The sequence below is a fragment of the Dictyostelium discoideum genome (genome assembly GCF_000004695.1).
Source record: "Dictyostelium discoideum AX4 chromosome 5 chromosome, whole genome shotgun sequence".
Classification (NCBI taxonomy): Eukaryota; Evosea; class Eumycetozoa; order Dictyosteliales; family Dictyosteliaceae; genus Dictyostelium; species Dictyostelium discoideum.
The window spans coordinates 43,849-55,100 of record NC_007091.3 but is presented as its reverse complement, the minus strand read 5'-3'; the positions used below and the strand labels follow the sequence as shown (position 1 = coordinate 55,100).

Sequence of the window (11,252 nt, the reverse complement as noted above, 5' to 3'; positions counted from 1 at the left end):
ACTGTTTGGAACTATCCCACAATGACACCCGTTACCACTTTAACTGGCCATACAATGAGAGTCCTTTATTTGGCGGTTTCTCCTGATGGTCAAACCGTTTGTACTGGAGCTGGTGATAATAGTTTAAGATTTTGGAATTTATTTCCTTCAAATAAAGAGTCTTCTTTTTCTTCAAATCTCGATTCATTTTATAATAAAAAAGGTCTAGATATAAGATAAAAAGAAAAAATAAAAAATAAAAAAAAAAATTATAAAATAACATCAGCTTTACATTTTGATAAATAAAAATAAATTTAAAACCAAAGTAATATTTTTTATTTTGTGTACTTTTTTTTTTGTTTCTATTGGTATTCATTTTTAAAAATATATATATATATATTAATGAGAAATTGTATTATTAATTTATCTATTTATCCTATTATTTATTTCCATTTTCTATTTTTAATTTTTTTTTAATTTTTTTTTTAAATTTAAAGGTGATAAAATTATTTGATAAAAAGATATATTAATTTTTTAGGGTTTGGTCCAAACCCAAACCAAATTAGGAAACCGGTTTTTTTTTTTTTTTTTTTTTTTAAAAATTTGGTGAATTTTTTTTTTTAATTTGGTTTAATTTAATTTTTTTTTTTTTTTTTTTTTTTTTTTTTTTTTTTTTTTTTTTCAATATTGAATTTTTCACATATATAATAAAAATAGGTTAAATATAACCACGCTTTAATTATAATAATTTTTTATTTTTTATTTTTGTTATTTTTAATTATTATTTTATTTTCATTTTTATTTTTTCAATCATCTTGCCAAAATACAAATAATAATAATATTGTATCAGTATTTTAATCTACAACAATAATCATAGTACTATATATTTGTGTGGTTGTGTGTATATAATTTTGTATAGAAAAATAATATTCTATTATTATTATTATTTTAATTATTTTTATTTTTATTTTTATTTTTTTATTGGTATTGTTTTTATTATTATATTATTAAATTATTATATTATTAAAAAAAAAAAAATTTTTTGAAACATTTTAGTTTCAAATAAAAAAAAAAAAAAAAAAAAAAGTAAAAAGAAAAAAAAAAAAAAAGTAAAAAGAAAAAAAAAAAAAAAAAAAAAAAACCCTGAAAAATAACAACATAATTTTAGATTCAAATAAAAAAAAAGAAAAAAAGTAAAAAAAAAGAAATAGCTAAATCAGATTTGGAAAAAAAGAAAAATAATAAAAATAAAATTAAATAAAATTAAAGAGATAATTAAAAAAAATAAAAAATAAAAAAATAAAATAAAATATAAAATAAAATAAAATAATATAAAAAGATAATTGTATAATAGATAGATTATGCTATAGAAATGGCAATAACAAATGCATATTATGATTATTCACATATAGCATTAATTTCTTTATATACAATATTAGCTATTTTATCAATAATAAGTTTTATAAGATCAACGAGTATGTAGTTTTATTTCCATAACCAACAATCTAATTTTTTTTTTTTTTTTTTTTTTTTATACTAAAAATTTTTAATTTATCCATACACAAATAAAATAAATAAATATATAAAGCCAAAAAAAATATTTTTATAATATCTTTTCATATAGTTTTACTTATAGCGTCATTATTAAGGGCGGTATCATTTTCACTTTTTATAATAAATGAAGAAAAAGTTAAAGAAATTGATGGTAATCTATTGTTTCTAACAAATGAATTACCTAGTTTTTTTTATTTAACCTTTTTTTCAATGGCTTTACTTTTATCGTTTGTATCAATAATTTTAAAATTATTATTATTTATTATTTAAAATTTAATTATTAATCTTTTTTTTTTTTTTTTTTTTTTTTTTAAGAATTCAAATTTTTCAAGGAACATTAGTAGTTAAAGCAGTAGATATGCAAAAATTAAAAACAGTTGTCATTATTGCAAATGTTGTTATTTATTTAATACTGGCAATTTTATTCATTTTGGATTTTGTATTATTTCCATATGAAACAGCATCAGTTGATCAACCAACTTCAGTTTTTCAAATGATCATACAATTCATTGCAGCTTTTATTTATTTTATTACTGCTGTTACTTTCTTTGTATTTTTGTAAGTTTTTTTTTTTTTTTTTTTTTTTTTTTTATGGATTTAAAAAAAGTAAATCTAAAAATTAATACAAACGTTTTTATTCTTTTTTTATTTTAGATTTAAAACTTATTATGAACATTATGATGATAAATTTGCAGATGCAGTTAAAACACAAGAATCTGTACAACTTAAAAAGAGAAGTAATGGAATTATATTTTTTTCATTTTTATGTTTTTTAATTAGGGCCATAATGACATGTTTGACAATATTTTTGAAATTGGGTTTTTGGTATAAGGATTTAGTATATTATCTTTTCTTTGAAATCATTCCAATCAGTCTTTTACTTTTTATCATCAATGAAATGACATATAAAGCTGGAAATATTGTTTTTGGTGGTCATCAATATTCTGAAGTAACCGAAAATTCAAGATTAACTGAAACTTCCAATTATTTAATTGCTAAATATTCAAATTCTCAAATTTCAAATATTAATAAATAATAATTTATTATGAATAAAATGGGATTTTGTGTTGAAAATATTAATAAATATACTAAAAAAAAAAAAAAAGTAAAAAAAAAAAAAAAAAAACAAATTGTTTTTTTAAACAAAAAAGGAAAAAAATAAAAATAAAATAAAAATAAAATAAAAAAAAATAAAAAAAAAAAAACAATACTTAGAAAGAGTAAAATCAATCATTTTTATTGGATTTCATTCGAAATACATTTTGGAATCTGAACGTTCCGATTTTTTGTTTTATTATAAAAAAAGAAGTGATAATATTTTTTTTGATTATTAAAAAAATGAATTTTTTGAAACCATGAGTTTTTATTTTAAATTTTTTTAATTTTTTTCTTTTTTTTTTTTTTTTTTTTTTTTTTTTCTTTTTTTTTTTTCTTTTTTTTTTTTCTTTTTTTTTTTTTTTTTCATTTTAAATTTGTTGATAGTGGTAATTTTCCTTATTTTTATTAAAATTTAATAAACACACTACCCCTATCCCTAATTGGCTTTTTTTTTTTTTTTTTTGAATTGTTCAAAATTAATTTTAATTTAAACAATAAAATATTATTTTATTTTGTTTTTTTTTTTTTTTAAATTTTTTATTTTTTATAAATTTTTTTTTTTTTGTTTATTTATTAATTTACAACTAATTTTTTTTTTTTTTTCTTTCTTATACATCAAAAACTTTTAGATTCAATTTATTTATTTATTTATTTATTTATTTATTTATTCATTTTAAAAAAACTATTATTAATTATATAAAACTAGAAAACTTAAAAATATGAAATCTTTTGGAGCAAAAGTAAGTTTTTCATATTGAAAAAAAAAAAAAAAAAAAAAAAAAATTTAGATTAAATTTAATCTAAATTTTTTTAATTCTTATTTTTTTTCTAATTCTTATTTTTTAATTAATAAAAAAAAAAAAAATTTTTAGCTAAAAGGATTAGTAAGCTCTGGTCCAAGCTCAGTTGATTTAAACTTTGAAACAGCAAGAAAAGAATATACAACACTCAATGAAACTATTACTAAAACCTATGAATCTTTATTAAAACATGATAAAAATTTACAAAGTAATTATTATTTTTACTGTCATTAATATAAATAATATTTTTAATTATTTATCATTAAATTAAATTATTTAATAAAAAAAAAATTAAAAAAATTAAAAATTTTATATAGAAACCTTTATTCATCCAAGTAGTTTGAATAAGAATGTTCAAAAATATTTCCCATCTTCACATCCACTTACTCAATATACAACTGAAGTAAATAAAACTATAGAAGCAAGTTTTAATGAATGGACTGTATGTAATTTTATTTTTATTTTTATTTTTATTTTTATTTTTAAAATTTAATAATTAATTATTTTTTTTATCAAAATATATAAATAGCAAAGTCAAAAAGCAAATTATGATTATATTCAACAATATTTAGCAAGATCTAAATTTATTAAAGATGCAATTTCTGATAGAGATAAATTATTGGAAGAAGTTGATAAGAGTGCATCAAAGATAAAATCATTAAAAGAGAAACCATCAAAAGAAATTCATAAATTACAACAAGAACAAAACAATTACAATGCAAAGAGAGAATCATTTATAATTGCCAATCAAAAGGCATTATCTGATATATCTCAATTCTTTGAGGATAAGATTGATTACTTTGAATGGCCACTTCAAAATATTCTTTTATCATTAAGTGGTTTATTCTCAACAATCTCATCAAGTCATGATCAAAATTCTCATTTCATTCAACAAACTCCACCATATTATAATCCAGTAATTGAATTTTTAGGTCAATCTACAACTATTCCATCTATAGATGATTCTCCTGTATCAAGTAATCCAAGTAGTGGTAGTAGTGGAGGTTTAAATAATAATGTTACTAATAATGTTCAAAGACCATCACCACCTCAATCAAATGGCGCTCCACCACCACGTCCAGTTTCTTCAGCTCCACAACCATATCAACCACAACCACAACAAGTTGGAAGTTACCAACAACCAAATCAATATCAACAACCATCACCACCACAACAACAACAATATGGGGAATATGAACAACAACAACCACCACAACAACAATATAGACCACCACAACCACTTCGTCAACCATCACCACCAAATCAACAACAAGTACCATCTCGACCTGCTCCACCACCAGGTGCTAAATCAATGTATCCAACTCCACAACAATATGGTGGTGGTGCTGCTCCAACTCCACAACAACAACAGGCACCACCAAGACCTGTTGGTGGTATACCTTCTCCATTTGGTAAACCACCAGGTGGTGCTGCCCCACAACAATATCAACCACCACAACAATATGCACCACCACAACAATACCAACCACCACAACAATATGCACCACCACAACAACAACAACAACAGCAAGCACCACCTCGTCCAGTATCATCAACATTTAAACAAGGTCCAACCTATCCAGTACCAAAACCAGCAGGTGGCGTACCACAACCATCACAACAACAAATGAATCAAATGGGTGGTTTTGCATTAAATGCTGCAAGAAATCCTGCTGTACAACAAGGTGCTATGAATGCTGCTAGAAATCCTGCTGTACAACAAGGTGCAACAAATGCCATCAACTCTCAAGGGTTTTTAAATCAAAAAAAAAAAAAAAAAAAAAAAAAAAAAAAAAAAAAAAAAAAAAAAAAAAAAAAAGCTTAAGATTTAATTTATAAAAGAAAAAAAACTTAAGATTTAGTTTTTTTAAAAAAAAAATTAAAAAAAAATAAAAAAAAATTAAAAAATTAAAAAAAAAAAATATATATATATTTATGTCATCATAAATAAATATCCAAAAGATTATTTTTAATATTTATCTGCCAAATAAAATTTAAATGGTGGTAAAATGTAATGTTTTTTTTTAATTTGTATTATACTTTACCACAACTAATTTCCAAATAATAAAAAAAAATACAAAAAAATAAAAAAGAAAAATTGAATTGTTTAAAGAAAATTTTTATTCTTTTATTTTGTTCTAAATAAAAAAAAGATATTTTTTTTTTTTTTATTTGACTTTTTAATTATTTTCATTTTTTTTTTTTTTATTTTTGGCGTTGGTTCTTAAAACTCCTTTGGTAATTAAAATTTTTTTTTTTTTTATTTTTTTTTTTTTTTTTTAAAAAAGTTTTATCGTGTAAAAAATATTTTTCATATTTTTTTATTTTTTTTTATTTTTTCAAATGTTAAGAAACACAGTAAAAAGATTAATGACTTATACTTTTAAACCAAGTAAACAAACAAGTTCTTTTGGACCATCAGTGTGGTTGGGTATGAATTTAATAATAATAAAAAAAATTATAAATAATAATAATAATTATAAAAAAAAAAAAAAAAAAAAAAAAAATAATAATACTAATAATTTATTTATTTATTTTATTTATTTATTTTAATTTATTTATTAATTTATTTATTAATTTAATTATATAAAAATAGAATTTTCACCATTAGCAATTAAATATAATGCAGTTAATTTAGGACAAGGATTTCCAAATTTTGAACCACCAAAATTTGTAAAAGATGCAATGATAAAAACAATTGAAGTTGGTGGATTTAATCAATATACACGTTCACCAGGACATATTAGATTGGTTAAAGCATTATCATCAGTATATTCACCATACTTTGGTAGAGAATTGAATGCAATGACAGAGATTATGGTTGGAGTAGGAGCATCTGAATCATTATTTGCAGCGATTTCATCGATTGTTAATGAAGGTGATGAAGTTATTTTAATTGAACCATTCTTTGATATCTATATTGGACCAATTTTAATGGCAGGTGGTATACCAAAATTTGTAACATTAAAAGAGGAGGAGTCGTCTCAAGCTGGTAGTTCAGATAAAAAAAGATCATCAAAACATTGGAAAATTAATAAGGAAGAATTGGCAGCAGCATTCACAGATAAAACCAAATTAATCATTTTAAACAATCCTCATAATCCAGTTGGTAAAGTTTATAGTAAAGAAGAGTTACAAGAGATTGCTGATGTCGTTGCTAAACATGGTCCAAATACAACTGTCATCAGTGATGAAGTATATGAATGGATGACATTCGATGGTGAAGAACATCATAGATTCGCAACATTACCTGGTATGTGGGAAAGAACAATCACAATTGGTTCAGCTGGTAAAACATTTTCAATCACTGGTTGGAAAGTAGGTTGGTGTATCGGTCCTTCCAATATCATTGGAGCAATTGCAAACACTCATCAATATGTGCCATTCAGTGTACCAACACCAACTCAAGAAGCTGTAGCCATAGCTTTGGAGCAACCAAATATAAAAGACTACTTTAAAGAATTGGCAACAATGTATCAAAATAAAAGAGATACTCTCTTAAATTCACTCACCCAAGCAGGTTTAGATCCTGTCATCCCACAAGGTACTTACTTTATCATGGGTGATACTTCAAGTATACACTTACAAGGTGATCAAGGTAAAGATACCTCAATCACTGGTATGGGTTTACATTTACGTGATTGGAATATAGCTCGTTATTTAACAACTGAATATGGTGTAACTACAATTCCACCTTCTGCTTTCTATTGTGATGATCATCAAAAAATACCCGAAAATTTCGTACGTTTCACTTTTTGTAAAGATGATTTAACTTTGCAAAAAGCTCATGATAATTTATTAAAATTAAAAAAATAAATCATAATAAATCATAATAAATAATAATAAATAAATAAATAAATAATAATAAATAATAATAAATTATAATAAAAATTTATTATAAATTTATAATTGGATAAATAAAACCATTGTTTCTTTTTTTTTATTATTTTTTATTTATTTATTTATTTATTTATTTTAATAAAAAAAAAAAAAAAAAAGAAAGAGAAATTTAGAGATTTAGTTTTATTTTTTTAAGATTAAACATTATTTTTTTATTTTATTTTATTTTTTTTTTTTTGGGCTTTATCTATTTCGGTAATTTTGGATGGAAAAACGAAAAGTTTTTTTTTTTTTTTTTTTTTTTTTGTTTTGAATTCATGCATACAGTCATCATCGATTGGTTTAACATTTTTTCACTTTTAGTTTTTTTTTTAATTTTTTTTTTTTTAATTTTTTTTTTTTTTTTTTTGATATTTTTAAATAATTTCATTTTTTTTTTTTTTTTTTTTTTTTTAACTCGTTCACTTATTTTGTTGTTCGATAATATTATTTTATTTATTTATTTTATTAAAACTATTTTTGTTGTTGGATTGTTGTAATATTTATTTTAAATAATAAATTTAAATAATAAAATAAAAATGTTAAAATTATTACGTAATAATGGAATAAATAAATTAAAATCTAATTTAATTAGAGTATGTTTGCAAATTTTTTTTTAAAAAAAAAAAAAAAAAAAAAAAAAAAAAAAAAAAATAACCCCCATTTTTCACCCATTTACCCATCATTATTATCCAAGAACTTAAAAAAAAATAAAATAAATATTTATATTATTATTATTTCTTTTTTTTTTTTAAATATAATATTTTTTTATTATTTTTTTTTTTTTTTTTTAATTTTTTTTTTTTTTTTTTAGAATTATTCAACAAAACAATCAATATTTCAAGCATTAGATACATTTCCAAAAAGACATATTGGACCAAATGAAAATGAAATTAATGAAATGTTAAAAAGTATTAATACATCAAAACTTTCAAAAAAGAATCCAAATAGTTTAGAACAATTGATCGAATATACAATTCCAAAGGATATTAGATTAAATAGAGAATTAAATATTGAAGAGAATAAAGTTATTGGTGAGAATCAATTATTAAAGGATTTAAAAAAGATTGCAGAAAAGAATAAAGTTTATAGATCATTCATTGGCATGGGTTATTATGGAACAATTACACCACATGTAATTCAACGTAACATTTTAGAGAATCCAGGTTGGTATACACCATACACACCATATCAAGCAGAGATTAGTCAAGGTCGTTTGGAGAGTTTATTGAATTTCCAAACTATGGTATCAGAGTTTACAGGTTTACCAATGTCAAATGCATCATTATTGGATGAAGCAACCGCTGCTGCAGAGGCAATGCAAATGTGTGTAAACATTTCAAAGAGTAAAGGACCATTTGCTTTCTTGGTCGATAAATATTGTCATCCACAAACAATTGATACCATTAAAACTAGAGCAGAACCAAAGGGTATTCGTATTGAAGTAGTCGATTCAAAGGATTTCAAATTCACAGAGGATGTAGTTGGTTGTATCGTTCAATATCCATCAAGCAATGGTGTCATTACCGATTATAAGGAGATGGCAGATCGTGCTCATCAAGCCAATGCATTGGTTGTAGCTGCCACTGATTTACTCTCATTGGCATTATTGAAACCACCAGGTGAATGGGGAGCTGATATTGCCTTGGGTAATAGTCAAAGATTTGGTGTACCATTAGGTTTTGGTGGTCCACATGCTGCTTTCTTTTCAACTAAAGATAAGTATGCTCGTTTACTTCCAGGTAGAATCATTGGTGTAAGTAAAGATAAACAAGGTAATTCAGCATTCCGTATGGCATTACAAACTCGTGAACAACATATTCGTCGTGAAAAAGCAACATCAAACATTTGTACCTCTCAAGCACTCTTGGCTAATATGTCTGCAATGTATGCAGTTTATCATGGTCAACAAGGTATTAAAGATATTGCCAATGCAGTTCATAGAAAAGCTATCATCCTCGCTGAAGGTATTAAAAGATTGGGTTATACAGTTTTGGATCGTCCATTCTTTGATACAGTTTTAATTATCACTGGTGATAAGACCGATATGATGATTAAAGAATTGGAATCACGTCAAATTAATGTTCGTCAATATTGTAGTAAATCAATTTCAATCTCATTGGATGAAACTGTTACCTCTGCTGATATCAGTGCATTATTGAATGGATTTTCAGCTCACGCATCAAAACCATTGGGTTTATCATCACCAGAACAATTGGAAAAAGAAACCTCTACAATCTCTGTTATTTCAGAAGAATTTGCTCGTCAAACACCATTCCTTACTCATCCAATCTTTAATAGATATCATTCAGAACATGAACTTCTTCGTTATATTCATAAACTTCAAAAGAAGGATTTAGGTTTAACCACAGCAATGATTCCATTGGGTAGTTGTACAATGAAATTAAATGCTACCACTGAAATGTATCCAGTTTCATGGCCAGAATTTAATTCAATTCATCCATTTGTACCAGCTAATCAATCACTTGGTTATAAGGAAATGTTTGAATCAATCTCAAATATGTTATGTGAAGTCACTGGTTTCGATGGTTGTTCTTTACAACCAAATGCTGGTTCACAAGGTGAATATGCTGGTTTAATGGTAATTCGTTCTTATTTAACTTCAATTGGTCAAAGTCAAAGAAATGTTTGTCTCATTCCAGTCTCTGCTCATGGTACTAATCCAGCAAGTGCTGCAATGGTTGGTATGAAAGTTGTTGTTGTAGATTGTGATACCAATGGTAATATCGATGTTGCCGATCTTAAAGCTAAAGCTGAAAAACATAAAGATACATTGGCTGCTCTTATGATCACTTATCCATCCACTCATGGTGTATTTGAAGAGGGTGCCAATGATATTTGTGATATCATTCATGCCAATGGTGGTCAAGTCTATATGGATGGTGCAAATATGAACGCTCAAGTTGGTCTTTGTCGTCCAGGTGATATTGGTGCCGATGTTTGTCATTTAAATCTTCATAAAACTTTTTGTATTCCACATGGTGGTGGTGGTCCAGGTATGGGTCCAATTTGCGTTAAATCCCATCTCGCTCCATTCCTTCCAGGTCATTCCGTTGTAAAGGGTGTAGGTGGTGAACGTGCAATGAGTGCAGTTTCTGCTGGTCCATGGGGTTCAAGTTCAATCCTTCCAATCACTTATGTTTACTTGAAATTAATGGGTGGTCAAGGTTTGAAAAAAGCAACCCAAGTCGCCATTCTCAATGCAAACTATATGGCAAGTAGATTAAAGGATCACTATAAAATTCTTTACACTGGTTCCCATGGTTTGGTAGCTCATGAATTCATTATTGATCTTAGAATGTTTAAGGAATCTGCTGGTATCGAAGCTGAAGATGTAGCTAAACGTCTTCAAGATATGAATTTCCATGGTCCAACCATGTCTTGGCCAGTACCAAATACTCTTATGATTGAACCAACCGAATCTGAATCAAAATATGAATTGGATCGTCTTTGTGATGCTCTCATTTTAATTCGTGAGGAAATTAGAGAGATTGAAACTGGTAAAGCCGACAGAAAAAATAATGTTCTCGTTAATTCTCCACACACTGAAAAAGTTATTGTCGCTGATAATTGGAATTATCCATACTCTCGTTCTAAAGCTGCTTTCCCAACTCCTGCAACTGTTGCCTCAAAATTCTGGCCAACCGTTGGTAGAATTGATAACGTTCATGGTGATAAAAATTTAGTTTGTTCTTGCCCACCACTTTCTGATTATCAATAAAATAAAATAAAAAATTAAATAAATAAAATTAAAAAAAAAAAAAAAGTTATTAACTTTCTAAAAGATCATAATTATTTTTAGATTTTAATAAATATTAAACTTATAATCCTATTTTTTAAAAAAAAAAATTGAGAAAAATTACATCTTGGAAAAAAAAAAAAAAAAAAAATAAGATTTGAATTTTTTTTAAAATTTTTTTT

The 11,252-nt window shown here is 24.5% G+C and overlaps 5 protein-coding genes across 5 annotated transcripts in view; all 5 read left to right on the top strand.

Moving 5' to 3' along the window:
- cdh1 (WD40 repeat-containing protein) overlaps window positions 1-219 on the top strand; it is a gene marked incomplete at both ends in the record, with an annotated part of 2,265 nt that extends 2,046 nt beyond the window's left edge. Inside the window, one exon of the mRNA XM_632242.1 lies at window positions 1-219. This exon is cut by the window's left edge and continues 2,046 nt beyond it. Within this exon, the coding sequence (XP_637334.1) occupies window positions 1-219 (219 nt within the window).
- A 1,132-nt stretch (window positions 220-1,351) lies between these two features.
- DDB_G0287239 (hypothetical protein) lies at window positions 1,352-2,569 on the top strand (the record flags this gene model as incomplete). Its single annotated transcript, XM_632241.1, has 4 exons — window positions 1,352-1,454; window positions 1,604-1,760; window positions 1,849-2,091; window positions 2,188-2,569. The coding sequence occupies 4 exons, from the start codon at window positions 1,352-1,354 to the stop codon at window positions 2,567-2,569; spliced, it is 885 nt and encodes a 294-aa protein (XP_637333.1).
- Window positions 2,570-3,350: 781 nt separating this feature from the next.
- On the top strand, window positions 3,351-5,191 carry DDB_G0287257 (hypothetical protein; the record flags this gene model as incomplete). Its single annotated transcript, XM_632240.1, has 4 exons — window positions 3,351-3,371; window positions 3,504-3,639; window positions 3,749-3,873; window positions 3,961-5,191. Coding segments are annotated over 4 exons (1,513 nt in total), but the record flags the coding sequence as incomplete, so codon positions are not given.
- A 583-nt stretch (window positions 5,192-5,774) lies between these two features.
- Window positions 5,775-7,247, top strand: ccbl (kynurenine-oxoglutarate transaminase; the record flags this gene model as incomplete). The annotated part of the gene is made up of 2 exons (XM_632239.1): window positions 5,775-5,862; window positions 6,028-7,247. The coding sequence occupies 2 exons, from the start codon at window positions 5,775-5,777 to the stop codon at window positions 7,245-7,247; spliced, it is 1,308 nt and encodes a 435-aa protein (XP_637331.1).
- Window positions 7,248-7,849: 602 nt separating this feature from the next.
- gcvP (glycine dehydrogenase) lies at window positions 7,850-11,052 on the top strand (the record flags this gene model as incomplete). The annotated part of the gene is made up of 2 exons (XM_632238.1): window positions 7,850-7,906; window positions 8,125-11,052. The coding sequence occupies 2 exons, from the start codon at window positions 7,850-7,852 to the stop codon at window positions 11,050-11,052; spliced, it is 2,985 nt and encodes a 994-aa protein (XP_637330.1).
- Window positions 11,053-11,252: the final 200 nt, after the last annotated feature.